Source organism: Meriones unguiculatus, chromosome 1, assembly GCF_030254825.1.
Source record: "Meriones unguiculatus strain TT.TT164.6M chromosome 1, Bangor_MerUng_6.1, whole genome shotgun sequence".
Lineage (NCBI taxonomy): Eukaryota > Metazoa > Chordata > Mammalia > Rodentia > Muridae > Meriones > Meriones unguiculatus.
Genome location: NC_083349.1, coordinates 70,974,900 through 70,988,245, shown reverse-complemented (window position 1 = coordinate 70,988,245; position 13,346 = coordinate 70,974,900). Strand labels below are relative to the sequence as shown.

General features: G+C 42.8%; 1 protein-coding gene across 1 annotated transcript in view; it reads left to right on the top strand.

Annotated features, from left to right (window-relative positions):
• Ccdc186 (coiled-coil domain containing 186) overlaps positions 1-12,955 on the top strand; it is a 31,896-nt gene extending 18,941 nt beyond the window's left edge. Inside the window, exons 8-16 of the mRNA XM_021630991.2 lie at positions 224-322; positions 529-615; positions 1,311-1,453; positions 2,492-2,747; positions 3,866-4,055; positions 5,698-5,778; positions 7,311-7,521; positions 8,574-8,793; positions 9,437-12,955. Of these exons, the coding sequence (XP_021486666.1) occupies positions 224-322; positions 529-615; positions 1,311-1,453; positions 2,492-2,747; positions 3,866-4,055; positions 5,698-5,778; positions 7,311-7,521; positions 8,574-8,793; positions 9,437-9,520 (1,371 nt within the window). The 3' untranslated portion in view covers positions 9,521-12,955. The remainder of the gene's footprint in view (positions 1-223; positions 323-528; positions 616-1,310; positions 1,454-2,491; positions 2,748-3,865; positions 4,056-5,697; positions 5,779-7,310; positions 7,522-8,573; positions 8,794-9,436) is intronic.
• The last annotated feature ends 391 nt before the right edge of the window (positions 12,956-13,346 follow it).

Here is a 13,346-nt window from a genome sequence, read left to right as displayed (position 1 = left end):
TCAGACGAATGAAGAGAGCGTAGAAATGTACGACTTTAAAAAACAAAACAAAACAAAAACCCTCTTTTGCATTATGCTGCACACCAGCGCGCACGGTTGCTACCCCTGCCAGGTTTACGTTGAAATGCATTCTCCAGTCGTAGTGGCACAGTTTATTGCAGGTACTAAACATGACTGCAAAGCTTTGTTTTCAAAGTGTAAGTGCTTTTTATTTTTCCATTAGGAATCTGAAGAAATAAAGTCAAATGAGCTTGATGCAAAGCTCCGAGTCACAAAAGGGGAACTTGAAAAACAGATGCAAGAGAAGTCTGACCAGCTGGAGGTGAGGATAGCTATCCTATGCTGCATAGTGAATTCGTGGTCAGCGGATTGTGTCCTGTAGGTAGAGTAAACGTGTGATCGGCCAGCTGTGTAATGCAGAAAGAAGAACGGAATACTCACTACTGTCTGCACCTGAGGCCTTTTTAGAAGAAGCAGGCAAAAATCTGTCAGTGCTTATGTGTCTCAGGATTTGTGTCTCTTCCTCAGATGCATCATGCCAAAATAAAGGAACTGGAAGATCTCAAGAGGACATTTAAGGAGGGCATGGATGAGCTTCGGACACTGAGAACAAAGGTAGGTAGTCCCTGAGTCCTGACTCACTTGAGACAGACACTCTTAAGTCCCAGTGTACTGTGATGTTTAAAATTAGGGAAGGAATACTTAGATTTTTCAAAACAAAAGAACTCAGGGAAAGAGCAGCGCTTTTCTTAGCAGTGGAGCGGAGTCTTGCCGAGCTGCAGTGCATGTTAGGCACAGGGAGTGCTTGCCATGTGTCCTTGCAGCACGCTCGCAGGACTGTACTGATATATGAGCTTTGTGCTAAGGACAGCAAAGCAGTTGGCAGAGTGGCTGGACCTCACAGTGGTGTAAGCGTAAAAAACTCTTTAAGACCGAAAATACTATTTCTGGTGGGTTTCATAGTTGAGTGGAAAGCGTTTGCATTTCTGACAATGTCAGTGACTCCCGAATGTACAGTCTTGGTTGTCAGTATTCATCTGCTGTCCCCACATGCCGCTTGTTCATTTAGAAGGCGGCTTTGGGCAGGCACCTTGCATTGAGACCTATTACTCAGAGTCTGTGATGCCCGCCACGTTCTCTATCCGCTCCTCTCTGCAAGAGGGAAGTTATACTTGGTGAGGTGAGGATTTAGAAATTAGAAAGTCAGTGAGGCAAAGCAGCATTACCTCAGGGTACTGATGTGCCTATCCTGCCTGTCGTTCCTAAGAGCATGAGGTCTGTGCTGTGGCTTGACTGTCATCATTTCATAGGCCAAGTGTCTAGAAGAAGAGCGCTTGAGAACTGAAGATGAATTATCAAAGTACAGGGAGATTATCAACCGTCAGAAAACTGAAATTCAGAACTTACTGGACAAAGTGAAAGTCGCAGATCAGATACAAGAGCAGCTCCAAAGGTACGAAATGAGCAGCCGCTTTTAAAAGCTGCCTCAGGATTGTGTCTCTGAGCGCAGCTACTGCACCAAACACAGATCACTCTACAGTTCTCTAGTTGACAGTTCTTCAGTTTGTGTCTTTTAACTTTTTGTACTGTCCTTGAGCTCTCGCCATGCTTCTAAAAGTCAAATCAGAGTTTATAAACACTGACAGGAACCATTCAGAGATGGGATGGATTTAGTTTGTCTGTTCTTTAGCTTCACAGTTGTCACTCTTCTGAAAGGGGAACTTGAATCAGCACCTCCATCTTTAACTTTGGACAGGTGTGGCTTGAGGTCAGAAGCTGACATCGCTGAGGCAGTTATTTACACTTGCTTCATGATGTCATCTAGCTGAGCCTGGATTCAGGTTCAGTTCATGTTGTCTGTGCTGCCCATGTCCAGGCAGCCGAGTGCTGCTAAAGAAATGCCTCTCGCCCTCAGTCACCACCCACAGCATGGGCTACCGTGACCCGCTATGTCTTGTCTCTGGCCACCTGTCTCCGAGTGTTGCTCTGCTAATGTTGACTGGTAACAGGAGGAAGAGGAGCTGTTGGCAGCTATTCCTTCAGCTTCTTGCTCGCGGTCCTCTGAGCCGCTAGCTTTCACAGCATTCTTTCCTGTCACTGTACCAGAAATGTTCTTCCTCTGAATTGGATTATTCTTTCCACCTCTGCTGTGGGTCCAGTGCCCTTTTTCCTCCATCTTTTGTCTGTGTACTGACTTTCCTTGATACATCTATAAGTGTTAAAAAATGTATGTGTATGAATGTTTGCCTGCCTGTATGTGTGTGCATAATATGCGTGCCTGGTGCCATTGGAGGCCAAAGAGAGAGTGAGGTCTCTGGAACTGGAGTTACAGATGGTTGTGACATAGGAGGCCATCATGAATGTTTGAATGGATGAACAATTACAAGTTCTTTTGTAGAGCAGTCTATGAAATGAAAATCCCCACACCATTAATTGAATGCTTTTTAATAGCTTATGCAATTTTCTTAAATATGATCTTTATTTTTTTTAGTGGTAAGCAAGAAATTGAATGTTTGAAGGAAGAAATGGAAAGCCTGAATTCTCTGATTACTGACCTGCAGAAAGACATTGAAGGCAGCAGGAGAAGGGAGTCCGAGCTGCTGCTGTTCACAGAGAAGCTCACCAGCAAGAATGCCCAGCTGCAGTCCGAGTCCAGCTCTCTGCAGTCGCAGGTGCACAGCCTCTCTTTCAGCGAGAGCCAGCTGCAGAGCCAGTGTGAGCACATGACACAGACTAACGCCAACCTGGTGAGTATGTCCGCACCTCACAGCAACAGTGCTGAGGCCGGCAGTGGGACCAGACCCCGTCCTCTGGAGGAGCAGCCAGTGCTCCTAACTGCCGAGTTGTCGAGCCCCACATTTACTTCTTAGAACAGCGCAGCAGGAAACACAGATTGAATCTCTCTAGTAATATCAGAGAGTAAGTGATAATTAACCTTATGTACTTTCGGTGACATCTCATTTTTTTAAAGTTTTGTTTTTCTGTTTACTGAATGTAATTCATACAATAAAATTTTTCTAAAATGATAAAGAATATTACGCTTTTGAAAATAAGGAAACCATGATTTCTGTCATTCCTAAATGGAGTCACCATTTTTTGTTTTGTTTTGTATTTTTGAGACAGTTTTTTTCTTTGTAGCCCTGGCTATCCTGGGCTGGCTTTGTAGACCAGGGCGGCCTACAGAGATCTGCCTGCTTCTGCCTCCCAGAGTGCTGGGATCACAGCGGTGCACCACCATGCCTAGCTTGGAGTCACCATTTTTAAAGTTCTTTCCTTCATTTTCTTTTGCTTTCTTTCTTTCTTTCCTTCCTTTCTTCCTTTCTCCCTCCCTCCCTTCTTCCCTCCCTCCCTCTCTCCTTTCCTCTCTTCTTCCCTCCCTCCCTCTCTCCCTTCCTCCCTCCCTCCCTCCCTTCCTTCCTTCCTCTTGGTACTTTAAAATGGTTTAATATTCCTGCATAATAAAAGTACCCTTTAGTTGCTCATAAAAATACTTTGAGCCAGTGGGGCAAGTGTGCATGGTGGTACAAGCCTTTAGTCCAGTGCTCTGAAGGCAGATAGATCTCCGAGTTCAAGCACAGCCTGGTTTACATAGTCCTTAGACCAACCGGGAATACAGTGAGGCCTTGTTTTTCAAGTTCCAGAAATTCAGAGACTTAGATTGCAGCTGTGTCCCGCACAGAGCATCCCCCATTGATGTTGTCTGACTTCCTTGCCGCGGGGTGAAGATGGGGAGGAGCTCCACAGAGCCTGCTAAGGACAGTCACAGAAGACTCTCTTCTGCTTACACTTTATGATGTCAAGCTGAGCGATCATGGGAGTTTTTAAACACTGAGTGCTTTCTAACTTTATCATATTTACTGTTCAGGAAAGCAGATTGCGCAAAGAGGAAGAGCTGCGGAAAGAGGAGGTCCAGACCCTGCAGGCTGAGCTCTCTGCTGTCCAGACAGAAGTTAAAGCCTTGCGTACCCAAGTGGAAGAGCTGAAAGACGAGTTGGCGACGCAGAGGCGCAAGCACGCCTCTAATGTCAAGGATCTTAGCAAGCAGCTTCAGCAAGGTACTCCTGTCTTGTGTGTTGATCTCCAGAACTTGTCTGTTAGAGCTCTGATGCAGGAGGTGCACTGTCTGTGCTCCCACACACTCTCGTGCTGTATGCTTGGTTGGTTTTTCTCTCGGTTTTGTCATCCTTGGGCAATGTTGCTCACCTCATACACCTAGTTTTCTGCCTCCCCCTCTTCAGGGGTAAGAATAAAGGGGTGTACCACTGCCCAGCCTGTGTGTTCTTTTTCACAGTGTTATTATCCATGGATTAAATCACTGAGATTGCTAAACTTGCAGTTCTCTGAGTCTGTTTTCCATGCTAAAGGCTGTTTATTCTTAAAGCCACAGAATGAAAATCCAGAAGATGCCTTTGGCCAATCAGGAGAATCTAAACCTTTTTACTTTACATTCTGCTACCTGTAGAAGTTGTGTGTTTTTCTTTTTTTCTCAAATTCTTGTATTTTTTTATATTTAAAATATAAATTATTTTGTGTTTTAGAAAAACATGAGAAAGATCTGCCTTTAAATTAGAATGTAAAAAACACTTGTAACGTTTACCTCTGTATGTACCTGTGAGTGAGTGATTTCTGAACTCATGTCGTGGTCATTGCATCTTGGGAAACATCTCGGAAGTACTGTGAATACCAGGCAACTAGCTGGCACAGCCTTTAATACCTGGAATTAGAATCAGATTTCTCCTGTTTAAAGTCTGATATAAATCTGTATGCTAATGTATGCCTGTAATCCCAGCAGGAGGGCCAAGGTCATCCTCAGCTGTGTAGTGGGGTAAAGGCTGGTTACATATGACCAGATGTGGGAGGTAAGAACAGGCGGGTCCCCGAGTTCCAGCTCAGCCTGCTCTATGTAGTGAGTTCCAGGACAGCCAGGGCTACATAGTGAGACCATGTCTTGGAAAAGAAAAAAGAAAAACAAATTCGAAGTGGTTTTGGAGAATCTGTGCCATATGTTGGAATACGGTGAAAAACATTACGTCCATCAGCTTTTGATCTGTATGCCCTACTTCTTTGTGTTTAAAGTAGGAAAAGATGTAGTAAGCGAAGACTGGGGCTTTGTTTAATGTGTTTATATTGAGCTATTTGCCAAAATTATTCAGTGTTTTTAAAGGTCTACCTATGTCTATGTGTGTGGGTGGGTGGCCTGCTCTTGTCTGTGCACCACATGCTTGCTTGCTGGTGATAGACTCCAGAAGAGGGCATCATATCTTCTGGAACCGGAGTTATACACAGCTGCGAGCCACCATGCGGGAGCTGGGAATTGAACTGGGTCTTCTGGACCAGCAGTCAGTGCTCTTGGACTCTGGTCCAGCTCTCTAGCCCCGTTTCTTACACGCTCACTGAAGGCGAGTTTGGGAGAGATTCTGACACTTGCAGGGTCGCCTGTGTCTCCAGCAGGCCTGACAGTTAAAGTCAGCATGAGGAAACAATGCTGCCCTCAGTTGGCTTTGTTTTTATTGAATCTTTGCAGCTCCAGATGTCATTTACATGAATGGCATCGCTTGTGTTCTAAGATATATTTCAAGGACCATGGTCTTGTGTTCTGTGTCATTTTGCCCAAGTAACTTCAACAATTTATGTCAGATGGCATGGGCAAATGGTCACTAAAAGTGTCACAAGTAATCCATTTCTTTTTTTTCATAGCACGTAAAAAGCTAGACCAGACTGAGAATGGAGGCTATGACAAGGAAGTCAGCAGCATGGGAAGCCGCTCTAGTTCGTCAGGTAAAGATGAGCTCTGTTGGTGGTGATTGCTTTCATTTTAAGAAGTATTTATATGCTTTGTTGCATTTTGAGGCTTAAAAATAGAAGTTACATATAATTATATTGTAGAAAATGTACCTTATTAAACATTTATGTTCTGCTCTTAGCTAACATACCTGGTTTGTCCTGGGCTCTGTCTTGAGACTTCCCAACCCATTTTCTTTACCAGCACTTCTATATTCTGTGCAACACTTCCTTTTTTAATTTCTGGAATTTAGATTTGTATCAATATAGATCACATCATATATAGATTCAGTGTGTGAACTCACTTCCATATTTTAACACTTGGAAATGGTCATGCTTATGTAGCTTCAGGTTTAGATCAACAGTTCTCTGGTATCTGCAGGGGATTGATTCCAGAGCACTCAGGGATCCTTAAGTTCTCAGCTGTTGAAATCTTTCGTAGGATGGTGTAGTCTCTGCATATAATCTATACAGTCTTCCCACAGACTTTAAATCATTTCTACATCACTTATAGCCCCTAGTGCTGGGGACATGGTTGTTAAACTGTTTGCTGTACATGTTTAATGTGGACACTTTTAAAGAATATTTCCCTTCTGGAGTTAGTTGAACATGTGGATGGGGATCTCACACATCTGGAGGAGACAATGGTGTGTCTATATTCACTCTCTTTCCCTCTGTCTCTGTCTTTGTCCCACGTTGATCTTTCACTTCTGTTAGAATCATTGTACTGTGATCATCTAGAATTGTTTGTTGGGGTCAGAACATCAGTGAAGTCACTGTAGTAACGTGTTAACAGAAAGTACGTGGTTTCAAATTAACACTGTATCTCGGGTCCCAGCTAAAACCATTTTATTTGGGTTATTTAATTTGTGCTATTATTTTTCTCAAGTCTATAATACAGTTGAAGGCCTAATTTATAGAGTGAAGAGGCTCAGACATTGATCTTACAGGTGCTGGTGGAAAACTAACACAAAGTCTAGGTGTGAGGGGTATTGACTCGCTACATGCATTGTTGTAATGGCATCTAGATGCGATTACAATCCTGCAAGGTAAGTTTGTATTTTTAGCAACAATAACCTAAGCACTGAGGGTCAGATAATGTATCCAAAGTCACACCATTTCATAAAGTGACCGGTAGGTGGAGTAGGATTTGAATGGTGGCAAGCATGCCCTTCCCTCTCTTCCCTTGCCCCCCTTCCCCTCTCCCAAGCCCTTTTGGTTCTCCTACCCTTTCTTTTTACCCCTCTCAGTGTTGTCATTTACTTTGTGAATTAATTCAGGCTTGCTATTCTTGTTTTTTTTTTTTTTTTTTTAAGGTTTGTTTCTCTGTTGTCCTTCCTGTTGTTTTGTATAATGTAACTGACACTGCTGACTGCTGCCGTCACCTGTACTTTCAAAAAAGAATGGCGACTGCAAGTAGCCCACTCTGTGCTCTTGACCAATACTGGACAGGGTTACAGGAACGACAGAGATGAGGTGAGGGAGGCCTAGGTCACGCGCACGGTCTGAGCTTGGTCTTCTGTCTTCAGGGTCACTTAATGCTCGAAGCAGTATTGAAGACCGGTCTCCAGAGAACACCAGCTCCTCTGTTGCTGTGGACAACTTCCCGGAAGTGGACAAGGCCATGCTGATTGAGAGGATAGTGAGACTGCAGAAATCACATGCCCGGAAGAATGAGAAGATCGAATTCATGGAGGACCACATCAAACAGCTGGTAGAAGAAATAAGGAAGAAAACCAAGTATGTATTACTCTGGTAGCATGACCCGTGTCAGAGGACCGCCATTTGCATGGCCTCAGAAGTTGATGAAGAGCCAGTCTTTTCCATGGGCTCATCATGTTATCCAGGCTGGCCTTGCATTCCGGGGCTCAAGTGACCCTTCTGCATCAGCTTCCTGAGTGTCTGGGCCAGCAGTGCTGTGCCTGGCTTAGTAATTCTTACGGCATCCCAGTCTCTATCTTCTGGATTACCTGTTGTATTCTAGGGTTAGGGGATACAGAGATGAAAGGAGACAAAATCTCTTCTTACAGGTGGACATCGGGAGAGAGAGTGGAGGGTCGTGGTTCTGCTTTTTAATAGTAAGATAACTTTGGATTAAAAAATTGTACTTAGCTTTTAAAAGTGTATGACTCTAAAAGATACATAGATTTTTGAGAGTTTCCTACTGATCAAAATCTAGTAGGTTAGTAATTGAGCTCCTTTTGGTGTGGGACACTAGTGGCTTGGGATTACTTGATCAGTTTAAGTCCACTTGGCAGCCGAGTGGGTTTTCGGATCAGTTAACTGTATCTAGCATGGGCTGCCCTTTCCTGTGAGGTCAGACCCCAGCTCAGCTCCACATGCAGCCTGACTGACCCACAGTCTGTGCTGCGCCACAGTCCTCCACAGACGCCACGCTTAGTGAGAGCTGTCTTCATGCTACAAGTCGTCTCCTAACCTTCTTAAACAGTTACGCTGAAATAATTTTAGACCTGTAGAAAATTCTGCTTGTAGACTTTTAAAAGAAAGGGTAGACTAGAGTTCAATAATAGTTTAATAGAAAATACTAATAAATCAAACCAATGATGACTAAAATATTCACAAGTACAGAAAGAAACAGAAAAGCTGTATTTGTATTTCGTCAGATACCATGATACAAAACGGGCCAGGTTAGCAGCCCATCTGATAAGCGTTCTGAGCTGCCCTAGGTTAGTGGCTTAACAGGTGGATACTTTCTTTATGCTTGTGAACCGCTGATTCCTACAGACCCAGTGTTGTATTCTGCAAGCACACAGTGTCATTTTGTTTTGCAGAATAATTCAGAGTTACGTTTTACGAGAAGAATCAGGCACACTTTCTTCAGAAGCCTCTGATTTTAACAAAGTGCATTTGAGTAGACGCGGTGGCATCATGGCGTCCTTATACACATCCCATCCCGCTGACAGCGGGCTAACACTGGAGCTCTCTTTGGAAATCAACCGAAAATTACAGGCTGTTTTGGAAGATACATTGCTAAAAAATATTACTTTGAAGGTACTTATGTTTCTTATTTATTGACCACTCAGTAAACATGGCAGCACGAGGCTGCTGCTCTAACACGGGGTTCCACGCTACCTAGAAAGTCAGCTTCTTGCTGGACAGATGCTGAGGTGAACTGTTGGCTTCACAGTGGATGGCTTGTGCCAATGATTATAATTATTACAGCATTTTTAGCATATTTTGTGGCTTTTTTTCCCAGCTGTTGTCTGACCCAACTTTTCTGTCTTTGCTATGCATGAATTGGTAACTAGTAATAGATTTTAAAAATAGTTTTAAATCTAAGTAATCATTATGAACTAAAACTTGCTGTAGCTTCCATGAAAAGATTATAACTTTGGATCAGATGTGTCACACACATTTAATTCCATCAGAGGCAGGAGGTGTTCTGGAAGTCTGAGGCTAGCCTGGTCTGTCTATATAGCAAGTTCCAGGACTATACAGAGAGAGCCTGTTTCAAAAAAAAAAAAAAAAAAACAATTTGAAATGGACAGGCCTATTTCACTAAAACGTGTCTCGATTATCTCAGGACCAAGAACTAACCTGTTTCACAGTTTAGGCAAACGTAGTTGAAAAGGTTTTTTGTATTATACTTAGTACTTCTGTTTTCTCTCCCCCCTCCCCCCCCCACTTATTAAAGGAAAACCTGCAAACACTTGGAACAGAAATAGAGCGCCTTATTAAACACCAGCATGAACTGGAACAGAGGACGAAGAAAACCTAACACAAAGCTCTTGCCCAGTAGACAGACAAGAGCCACAGAGCAGCAGGTGCCACTGTCCATGTCCTGAAACAGTCCCGCTTTGTGTCAACTAATCAAAAGTTTGTTCTGCTTCCCTGTGTAGATGTGCCCTTTTCTGAACAGGTGCGATGGTGTGTGCTGGTGCTCTGAGCTCAGCGAGCCTCACTTCTATGCAGGACAGCTCAGCCGCCTAGTCACTGACTCAGTGTTTAATGTGCTTATCGCCCGAAAGTGCTAAACATTAGTACCACGGTTTAAGGAACAAAACAAAAATTTGCCATAGTTCTTCTCTTAGTGATTTCAGCCCTTGAAAAGCATTCATGAAAAAGACAGGTTATCATCATTCAACCATTCATTATTTCTGCAACACAAAAAGAAACCTAGAGAGATCATTAAGTTTTTCAATTTTGCTCTTGGCCCATTGGTCACCCCTGTGTCCTAGCTACTTCAAAGGCTAAAGAGGCTTTCTTGAGCTCATTAGTTCAAAGCCAGCTCAGGCAGCATCTTAAAATCCCATCACAGAATAGCCTTCAGTTGTGCCGTAAGCATGTATGTGAGTGCTTAAGTCAACTCTGATACAGGAGAGCTGGCTGTTGGTGACTAGTGGTGGCCAGACACAATCTGTCAGGTGTCCTTACCTGGCGTAGGTACATTTTTACAATTGAGTTACTGGTTGAAATTTTTAGTTACTTAAACTATGATTTTTAACAATATGTGAACTTAAGAATTTCCTGTGGGTTTATTATATTTTGAAATGTGGAATGAGCCAATCATTAGAACAGATAAATGAAGACTTTGAAACTGACATACTTTCTGATCAACCTTCGTTTTCCTGACATTGTGTAGAGGTTTGGAATGTAAGGGGCTTAGGCAGTGGCTCATATGTGGGTCCACAGCACAGGGAAACAGTTTCTTCAAATGTGATGTTTCAGTATATTGTTTAAAATTATACAATTATATCTTAATAGCCAAAGGAGCTTTTGAGCTAAGCTGTTGTATCTTGTTGGGTATTTACAGTGTTTAAAATGTATACTTAAATGTTGCCAACTGTGGTATCGACATTCCTGTCATTGAATTTTTTTCCAGTTTATAGCTTCTCACTTAGCAGAACCTAAACACTAAACATTGTGTTCAGACTGTCTGTACCCTGGAGACCTCGGCGCAAGCTTCTGTTTTGTGTTTGGGCTTTTTTTCCCCCCTCTTAAGGGACTTGAGCTTTGGGATAGATGCTTGTAAAGAGTTGTGTGGTCTGTAGCTGGCCATGGTAACACATGCCCATAATCCCAGCACTCAGGAGGAAGATGAGAGGGCAGCCTCAAGTGCAAAGTGAGCTGGAGGCCAGCCTTGGAAGCCTGTGTTTATGTAGAACTGTCTGGGCTCTAGTCGGTATTATGATGTCAGCACCCTGTGAATGTGTTTTAACATTTCCTTAAATCACCATTGATTATAAATGTAATTTACCAAATACTAGATGTCAATACAATGTCTTTTTGTGAATATTTATTGTTGTCCAAAAATTATCTTAGCTTCATAGTGAAAATGCATTCAAGGTTGTTTTATTTTTAAAATAGTTGTAAAAAGTATTAGCCATAATATGTCTTGCTCTTTTTATTAATAATTTATTAGAATAAAGAATAAGAGGATACGTGCAATAAATTCTGGATTATTTCCCATTTATTCCTAGACATACTTGTAGCACTCCGAAGGTCTACATGGTGTAGGCAGCAACGTGGCTACATTTCCCTGGTTCCTCAGCTGATAATTGACTCATGAGTTACAGTAACTGGGTTCTAATTCCGAGACACAAAAATGTATAATGGAGACCATTATGATCATGTCCACAGTACTCTGTGCCTGTCTACGTACTTTAAAGTCTGTACACACTTGGTACCGATAGGACAAGCTAGTCTTGATATCCGTGCCTCCATGTACTGGGAGAACTTAACGTGATAGAGTATAAAAATGTAATTACTAAAAGACATGCTTTGATCATATTGCTGCCTTTTCTGTATCTGTAAAGCTTAAAAAGCTGGGGAAGCTTTATTAGGCTTCTCCTGTGTCCTTTCAGATATGGTCAAGACTGAGCAAAGTAATGTATAAAAAGGGTCTGTATCAGAAAGAACCTTCTCCACTAATTTATAAACGGCTCCTGGTGCAGATTTCTCAGGTCCCACTGATTGACTATGTGGAAGAAGGAACCAGAGACCCCAGGGGGGAATTTGTTGTATTTGATTATTTGAAAATGAGTATTTGTTACTCCCATTGTTCCATATCACTCACAGGTGAGTTTGGACAAAATGAACAATTGGTGGTTTGGTTTTGCTTCCACATAACCACTGAGAGTGACTCAGTCAGGCTATGCATGTATTTATTAACCTAAGAAACACATTGCCTCATAAGCACCTTGCCAGGCACTCTGCAGGGCTCATGGTTACTGCTGTCCAGTTTCTTGGGGCTTGTGGTCTCTTGACAATGGCAGGGCAGACTTCAGACCCCACACTTGGGTATTTCTGGGCTAAGTAGATGGCCCAAGAGTCTCCGCCTGGCCTGGAGCTCTGCCTGGGGAGCATTGTGAGCAGATTGTGTCTCCATGGTGCTCTGCACATCTCTTTAACTTGGAAAAGGGGGAATCCGAAGACCATGAGGGAGCAGGGACGTTAGAGTTTAGCGCTTAGTAGCCTCACTGGCGCCTGCTTGGTGCCCTGAAATGAGTCCAAGTGTGTCAGCCTTCTGAATTTTTTTGTACAGGCTGCTGGTTGTTTTCTAAATACTTTCACCAGAAAATAGGCTAAAACTTGGGGGGAGGGGGGAGCAGAAACTAATAGGCTAAAACTTGGGGGGGCAGAAACTATTATTACAAATGTGATATATGTTGCCCTGCTAAATATATTTTTTATAAATAGTGTCATTCATGCTTTGGTACTCTAATCTCTTTTTCAAGATTTTTTTTATTAGACTTTATTCCTTTTGTATCCCAGCTGTAGCCCCCTACCTCTTTCCCTCACAATCTCACCCTCCCTCCCCCTTCTCCCATGCCCCTCCCCTAGTCCACTGTTAGGCTAGGGTCAGAAGGGGAGGAGGACCTCCCCTATCAGGTCTCATAAAATTGTCAATCTTTAACACCAGTTGGTGGCACTGGTGACCTGAAAACTGTCAAAAGTAAACTAAAGAAATTGAAAAAGCAAACTAAATGAGAATATATGCATATTGAAATACCTATTTCCTCTTCAATGGGCTCTTGAAATGCATATGGCTGTTCTTCATGACTGCTGCTGTCTTCCCGTAGGTGTCTGCGCTGTATAGATAACCCTGGATTACACTGTGCATTCTGTAAATACTCTGTATAAAGCAATGCTCTTCAGAAGAGTGTGTACATTCTGTACTTATTAAATAAGCAGTGCCTGCTTATCATGTGTATCTCTGTGGTGTCTGTAATCACTTACACATTTCAAATGGCCAAACACACCGATTCTCCACTGTTAGCATGACTCTTCCAAGTGATTATTCTTGCTTCCCACATGTGTCTTTATCCTTTGAAATGTGATTGGAGTAAGGTTAAGTTAGATGCCAGATTTCATTTTAAACTGTAGATGGCAACACTGGGCATTTTATAGAAGACATTAGTCTCCTGGGCTAGAAAGTGTCTTACTGGGCTGGTGGCCTTCTGATGCTTTCTGGGGTTTCACAGGGCTGTGGACCTTATGTGCCCACAGTCTTTAGCTTCTTCAAGAGTAAAGAACTGCTTGATGCTGGAATGGCATTGGCTTCCTCGGGTTAACACGCGATGAGTATTTTACATCTCTCACTT